This window comes from Psittacula echo (genome assembly GCF_963264785.1).
Source record: "Psittacula echo genome assembly, chromosome: 5".
In the NCBI taxonomy this organism is placed as follows: domain Eukaryota; kingdom Metazoa; phylum Chordata; class Aves; order Psittaciformes; family Psittacidae; genus Psittacula; species Psittacula echo.
Window position 1 is genome coordinate 88684002 of NC_137739.1, and position 8102 is coordinate 88692103.

The window sequence follows — 8102 nt, forward strand, 5'->3', positions numbered from 1 at the left end:
GGTCACCACGATCTTCTGCTGCCAAACTTGTGAGCTATGGTTTGAGTACAAGGAATTGAAGACAGGGGGAAAGCTGGTTCATTGCCTGTGGTGCTAGGATTCCTGATGGACTCTGGTACCAGCTCCCATCGGCAAGGTTCCCCTCTGCTCCCTGCCATGATAATGTCGACCAAGGCCCTTGCAGACCTGTAACTGCCTCGGAAAAGCTCCAGCAGTGGATGTGAAAGGTGGGGTTGTTCTGTGGTTTGCTCTAGGGGAGCCCAAAGCCCTGTTGCTCGCACAAAGTTGAGATCATCTCCTCTGGGTACACTTCTCCAAACCAAGCAGCACAGAGAAGGGATAATGAATTCCTTTGGGCTTTGTCACCTCCTGAGGCCCAAAGATTTTCGCAGTCCCCACTCCCCACATCCCATGAAATAGGAAGGGGCTTTGCTGATGCTGGTTCATTCCCAGGTTCCCTGCACAGATCCAGGCACGTTCATCTTCACATCCATCGCCGAGGGCATCAGGAGGGCAGCAGAGACAGAGCTGAGATGTAAGTGAGGGGCAGCATCTTTCAGCCCATCTTTCTCCTGTGCTTCTCTCTTGCCAACAAGCAGCAGCTCCTGTCTTCATCTCCTGCCCTAATACAGGGTCCTGGGCTCCAGTTCTTGATGATGCTCCGGACTTCCCAGGGAGCTGCTTGTGCTGTGTCCTCCCCATGCTGGCGCTGAGAAGGCAGGTTTGGAGATCAGCCTGGTGGAGAACACCCTCAGGAGGCTTCCTCTGCTCTGATCACAAAGCTTTCCTGGATGGGCACCAGAAGCTTTCCTGTACAGGACATTCAGGGTGCTCCCCATTGCTGAGATGAGGCAGGTTAAGAAGATGGTTTTCTTCCCACAAAACATGTTCAGGAAAAGATTGCTGAGCTCAGGGGTTCACCAGTTTGTATTGGAGACTCAAGGAACAGGTTAAAGAACCATGAAAAGGTTTTAGATCTGAAAGAGTGTGTCAGGAGGGAGGGGAAACTGATATTAACCACTGTGTAAGGTTGCATAGGGTCATAGTATGCCTTCTGTTGGAAGGGACCTTAAAGCTCATTCAGTTCCAATCCCCTGTCACAGGCAGGGACACCTTCCACTAGAGCAGGTTGCCCTGTCCAACCTGCACTTCCCATAGGTCAGGGATTTGTTTCAGTTAGGAAGAAACCCAAGGAGAGAGGGAAGGAGCGGGTGGTTGGCAAATACCCACAAGAGGATGAAGGATTAATTCTGTACTGTGAAAGCACCACATTCCTCTGTGTTCCAGGTTGAGCCGCATGGACTCCAAGCCCCAGGCTCAGCACTAATGCAGGCAATGAAGTGCAGCACTAAGGTAAAGCTACTCGGGTGTGGAACCTTCCCATTGCTTTCCACAGGGGTCATTGCTCTACATCCAGCAGTGAGCCAGAGCAGCATGCACCACGTTGTGCAATGGTGTTCAACAGCTTGAGCACCCCTTTCTTCTACCTGTGCTGGCACAGCACTTTCCCCATCCTGGTCCTGACTGATCTGTGCCTGAACTCTCCCTTTACATCCTGTAGGGCTGTCTCTGAGCAGCTCCCACCACACAGAAGCTTTTCCACCTGGGACATCCCTGCCTCTTCCAGAAGAAGCCTCCAGTGAGGAGCTGACACAGAAAGCACCATCCAGCCCATGGCACAAAGCAATTGCACCCAAGTGACCGAGTTCAGCCTGGCAGGGTTCACAGAGGACCCGGTGACTCAGGTCTACTTGTTCCTGCTCTTCCTGCTCACCTACCTTGTCAGCATCCTGGGCAACCTGGGCATCATCATCTTAATCAGGGCCAGCCCCAACCTCCACTCCCCCATGTATTATTTCCTGGGCAACCTGGCCTTTGTAGACCTCTGTTCTTCCACCATCATCACCCCCAAGATGTTGGTTGACTTCATGTCAGAGAAGAAGAGCATTGCTTATGCTGGGTGTGTGGCTCAGGTCTTCCTCTTCGATCTTTTTGGGATAAGTGAAAGCTTCCTGCTGGCTTCGATGGCCTATGACCGTTACGTGGCCATTTGCCATCCCCTGCTGTACCCCCTTGTCATGTCCCCAAAGTGCTGTTTCCAGCTGGTGACTGGCTCGTACCTCGTGGGGCTGACCAATGGTGTGGGACAGACCATCAGCATGTCCACCCTGTCCTTCTGCAGCTCCAGCACCATCGACCTCTTCTTCTGTGACATTTCCCCTCTCATCTCGCTCTCCACCTCCGACACCACCCTCAGCCACACCATCCTGACCACTGCAGCATCTCTCTTTGGTGTGTCCAGCATCCTGGTTATCCTGCTCTCCTACGTGGCCATCATCGCCACCATCCTGAGCATCAATTCAGCTGAGGGCAAGCGCAAAGCCTTCTCCACCTGCACCTCCCACCTCACCACTGTCAGCATCTCCTATGGGGCATCATTATCTACATACTTAAACCCCATCTCAGACAGCTCAAGAGGAGCAGATAAATGGGCTGTGGTGCTCTACACCGTGGTGACTCCCATGCTGAACCCCGTGATCTACAGCCTGAGGAATAAGGAGGTGAAGGAGGCTTTGAGGAGACTCATAAAAATAAAGTGATATTGAATGTTTCAAGTTTAGGCTCGGGTAGAATGGAGATGTGGTGGAGATGCTCACGTTTTCATTAAATATGGAGAATATGTTGGGGGTCTTCTGCATCTGGACTTACACAATGCACCAGTAGATGTGATTGAGAATACAAACAATTTCACTCTCCAAACGTTGATAAGTATATTTAGTAGTTAATTTCACCTAATCAAGATACAGGGAGACAACTACAAGCATGCACTTCCCTTCATCTGAGGATGAGGGGGGACCTTATCGCTCTCTGCACCTGCCTGACAGGAGGATGGAGCCAGGAGGGGCTGGGCTCTGCTCCCAAGGAACAAGGGATGGGACAGGAGGAAACGGCCTCAAGCTGCACCAGGGCAGGTTTAGATGGAGCTGAGGAACAATTCCTGCCCCAGAGGGTGCTCAGGCATTGGAACAGGCTGCCCAGGGCAGGGCTGCAGGCACCGGCCCTGCAAGTGTTCACACCCCGTGGAGATGAGGCCTCAGTGCCATGGGTTAGGGGTGGCCTTGGCAGTGCTGGGCAATGGTTGGATATGGGGAGCTTGAAGAGCTTTGTCTGTTTGCTCTTCCTTTTGCTTGGCAAATGAGAACAAACACAGAGTGAATTCCATCGTTCCACTGAATTTCTAGACAGTGTTGTTAAATTCATTCAGGGCCTTTACTAAAGGACAAAAACACCTTTAGCAAGAGTAATAGAGATGACAGCAAGTAACCATGATGCCATGCAGGAAGTATTTTTAGGTTTTGATATACAAACCTCATTAAATGATTTCCAGCATCATTCACTTCGTGTCATTTCAGACAGCCAAGAATGTGAGTGAAATATGGTATTTGTGTGACCACTTCTATGACTGAAGGCATTTTGAAAATGTTTTAAAATGTGATAGTGATGAATCCCCAACAAAGGGCAGATACAGTCAAGGAACCCCTGTCCCCTGATCAACACCTTTGCTTTCCATTCCCTGATGGCAGCAATAAAAGCCATGATACTCCTTGGATGGATAAGGAGCTGCTCAGGAAAATTCAAAGTTAAAAAAGAGGCTTATAGAAGGTGGAAGCAGGGACAGGCGGCCTGGGAAGAATACAGGGATGTTTTCCGGGAAGCTAGGGACCAGGTTAGGAACTGGTAGCCTTCCAGTATCTGAAGGGGGCCTACAAGGATGCTGGGGATGGACTCTTCATCAGGGACTGTAGTGACAGGACAAGGGGTAACGGGTTCAAACTGAAACAGGGGAAGTTTAGATTGGATCTAAGGAAGAAATTCTTTACTGTGAGGGTGGTGAGGCACTGGAATGGGTTGCCCAGGGAGGTTGTGAATGCTCCATCCTTGGCGGTGTTCAAGGCCAGGTTGGATGAGGCCTTGGGTGACATGGTTTAGGGTGAGGTGTCCCTGCCCACGGCAGGGGGGGTTGAAGCTAGATGATCTTAAGGCCCTTTCCAACCCTAACTATTCTATGAGTCTATGGTGATCAGTCTCTTTTTTGTGCTCTGACAAACAGCAGCTTGATAGGAGATGCTGTCTTAAGTCAGGGAAAAAGTGGCTTCTATCTTTGTGAATGAATGAGCTAGAATGGATATAATTAAATGCTAAAGAGCTTGGCACCACAGAGACCTTTGATGCAGGCAATAAAATAGAGCAGAAAAATCAGATTGTCAGTGGTCTTGTTGCACAAACAAGTCCTAGGAAGAAAGCAAGACTTAGAAATGGTTCCAAACCAAGCCTGGAAGCCTAAGGAAGAGGCTGGGGAAACCAAAGTCCTTGGTGTCAGTGGTGCTCTGGTGTCCTCTGTCACAAAACCAGCAGATAAACAATGTGCCAAAGCTACTTCCAAAACAAAGTCTTGCCAATCTACTGAAGAATAAAAGTCTAATGCTGCACTTGGTAAAGGAGAAGGCACTAAGAAAAAGATAATAACAACTGAGTAGAAGGATCAATTTATTACTCTACTCACCTTATTGAGAAGGCTATCTCCTAATTTGCCCATACAGGGACATGTTCTGGGTGGAGAAAGACTGCCAGAACAGTAAGCACTGGCTGGACTATTGGGTGCAGAGGGTGATGGGTTCTACTCTGCAGGAGCCCAGAAAGCGCTCAGTGGTTTCTCTCTTGAATCTCTCTAAACAGAGCCAAAGGAGAACACCCTGGTGTGCAGGGACCATCCCACAGTACCTGAGCAAGAGAAGTAGGGCAGGAACAGAGACCAGGGCCAAGTTCAGCCAAGACTCCAGAGCATCAGGAAAGTTGGTGACAATGAGCCAAGTCCAAGACCAAAACAGGTCAATACAGAAGTAGTAAACAACCTGCTCAGGATCAGATTCAGCAGCGGCAGGGAGATCCATTAGCAAGCTTAAGTCACCATGGGAAGATTCCATAGGTGTGCACACCTCCTGCCAAACTGAGAACCAGAACTCCTCTTATGAAGTTTAACCTCCCTGGGCTGAGATTAAATAGAGAAGGGCAACAAATGGGCAGAGGGTGGGGATGGAGCCCCAGCTGAGGCTGCTCAGGGGAATAAAGGCCTGTTAGTTCACTCTGGGATAATTCCTCCCTGCTTCAAAATGCCCATTTCTCACCCTTCAATACAGTGGAAGCCCAGAGTCACCAGCTCAGCTGTTGGACTTCCAAGCACTGCATGTGGGTAACACCACTGGGGCTGGAAATCTGGGCCCTCAAGTGTCCAAGGAGGAACATCAGCAGCTCCAGAGATGGAGTCACTTGTGCTTCATGTCCCATTAGGGGACCCTCTGCAAGATCAGAAATGGCTCTAAACCCATGCTCCTTCTGTTGCCAAGGTCAAACCAAAACCTTCGCATGGTCCACAAGTATGTCACAAGCATCCTATGAGCTGCTCATCACTGCTGCTGTGTAGCTGTGCTCAGGGATGCCTCATCCACACCATGTCACTCAGATGCCCAAACACTACAATGCCTTTCAGAGGTGATTTCACACCCTTTGCTTTTCCTTCTCTTTGTTTTCCTCTGGGAAAGCATGAGCAGCCCTGGAGGCTTCCTCCCAGGAGAGCACATGCAACTGTATTTACAGACCCAGCACCACAAGCTCAGCTCTGGGAGTCTGGCAGGAGCTCATCTCTCTTCACATCAGGTGCTTAACAGAGGTGATGCCTGCATGTGGATGTTCTCTGCTGCACTGGGGATAAACCCTTGGCTCCCATCACTCGGTGGCAGAGGGAAGGCACAGGAGGTAACACCAACACAAAGCACAGCCTCACCTGCATTGAGGCACTGGGCTTGCTTCTGCATGTTCTAGTGTCACTTTTTTGGGAGCTATGTCAGAAAACAGCCTTACCAATGTGTGTTTTCTTTATAAGATGAGGAAGCGATGTCTGATGCAGGTTGTGTTTCTTTTACATAGGCAGCTAAGGCAAGATACACTGATTTATTCAAGAGTTAAATGAGGATGAATCTTATTCTGTTACAAAGAAATGCAACATTGCAGATTGTCAGCAGAATATAGTCACTAACAAATCAGCCTTTGGAATCAGCACGTTTTAAGATCAACTCAGTTTTCAAGCAAGCAAATTAATTCCTGTGAACTTAGGATGCTTCAGCGTGATGGAGCTCAGAAAGGTAAAAATTATATATTTACTAATGTGAATATTATCTGTTCTGAATGATCATAAATAGCTTGATAAATGTGATTTGGTGATTGGAATTATAATTAAAAGCCAAGGGAAAATGTGTGCAGGTCATTAATGTCTAAGCTGGGATTTCACAGGGAATGTGACTTTCTCTTGCTTCAGGTTTATGTGCACTCCTATGAGGTCCCCCTGAGTTGTCTTCTGACACAAATTGCCTCCAAACTGAGAGTGAATAAAGATCTGATTCTTTTCTTACATCTCAAAGCACAGGTGTTAAAAGAAATCCATAGTTTTTAGTGTCCCAGTATATAGAATTGGTGTTAGAAAATATAGTAGAACACTGAAACATGGCAGCTGAACTACTCATTGGAGTAAAAAAATGGTCCAGAAGTGCATATCTGTATTTCATCAGTGTGATACTTCTCTTCTTTTTTTTCTCAGAAAGTAATACCTGATAATGGGAGGGAATCAGACGCAGACTCAATTCATCCTCTTGGGAATTACAGACAGCCCACGTGCGCAGATGCCTCTGTTTGTGTTGTTTCTATTGATTTACATTGTCACTTTGGTGGGGAACGTTGGCATTATCACATTGGTGCGGGTGTCTCCCAGCCTCCACACCCCCATGTACTTCTTCCTCACCCATTTTGCCTTCGTTGACATCTGCTATTCCACACTTGTCTCCCCCAGGATGCTGGCAGACCTGTTATCAGAGGACAAAACCATTTCTTTCCTTGGCTGCATGATGCAGTCTCAAAGCTTTACACACTTCGCTGTTGTTGAGTGTCACCTCCTGGCCATGATGGCCTACGACCGGCACGTTGCTATCTGCCAGCCCCTGCTTTATGTGACCATCATCTCCAGCCGCGTCTGCTGGCAGCTGGTAGCATCATCCTACCTATTCGCCTTCCTCAGTGCCATCATCTGCACATGGTGCACTTTTGGAGGTTCCTTCTGTGGTCCCAACCGCATCGACCACTTCTTCTGTGACGTTGTTCCTGTGCTAAGGCTCATGTGCTCTGACACCCACAGCAGCGAGATGGTCATCTTTGCCTTCGTCACCATCAACGTGGTGGGCACAAGCATTATCATTTTGCTCTCCTACATCTCTATCATCCGCACCGTGCTCAGGATGTGCTCAGCACAGAAGAGGGCCAAAGCCTTCCACACCTGCGCCTCCCATTTGACCGCCGTTGCCTTGTTATATGGGTCAGCATTCTTCATGTACCTACAACCTCCATCTAGCCACAGGAGCCTGGATAAGGTGGCTTCCATCCTCTATGCCGTGGTCAACCCCATGCTTAACCCATTTATCTACAGCCTGAGGAATAAGGAGGTGAAGGAGGCTCTGGTCAAGTGCAGGAGAAGGTTCTTCAACCACTGGCAACAGAGAAGAGTTGTATCATCCAGGACATGAAGATTTCATGTCAAGTGAGAAAGCCTATGGGGCACTGAAACAATGGGGGTTTCCAGTAAGCCTCATGACTTTATGTAGGTTCTAACACAGTTCTTGCACAAAAGCCAGTGACAGTATTGAATGAGAAAGAGACCCCCCCAAATCATATCTACATTAGAAAGAAACCAAGAGGAGCAGGGACCTCGAACTTCATCACATTTTGCTGTTATCCACCTGTAGGAAGAATTCACCCTCAATTATCCCAGTCCTCCTGTCCTCACAGGAAACACCAATCACCTTTACTCATTTATAACTTTTGTCACTGATAAATATCTATTTTTCTTGCAAGATTCTTGACCTTGTCCCTCAGCTCCAATAGAATTCCTCACTCTTACCTGTGAGTTCTTTATTAAAGCTGCTGGGGAGGGAGGGAAGAGGAAGTGTAGTTTTACATTTGCTTGCTCAAAAAGAGTCAGAGGAAAAGTTTCAATTGTT

General features: G+C 48.3%; 2 protein-coding genes across 2 annotated transcripts; both read left to right on the forward strand.

Moving 5' to 3' along the window:
- Nucleotides 1-1673: 1673 nt before the first annotated feature.
- Nucleotides 1674-2600, forward strand: LOC308220838 (olfactory receptor 5G3-like; the record flags this gene model as incomplete). Its single annotated transcript, XM_080617353.1, has 1 exon — nt 1674-2600. The coding sequence occupies one exon, from the start codon at nt 1674-1676 to the stop codon at nt 2598-2600; it is 927 nt and encodes a 308-aa protein (XP_080473479.1).
- Nucleotides 2601-6668: 4068 nt separating this feature from the next.
- On the forward strand, nt 6669-7628 carry LOC308221384 (olfactory receptor 8U3-like; the record flags this gene model as incomplete). The annotated part of the gene is made up of 1 exon (XM_080618367.1): nt 6669-7628. The coding sequence occupies one exon, from the start codon at nt 6669-6671 to the stop codon at nt 7626-7628; it is 960 nt and encodes a 319-aa protein (XP_080474493.1).
- Nucleotides 7629-8102: the final 474 nt, after the last annotated feature.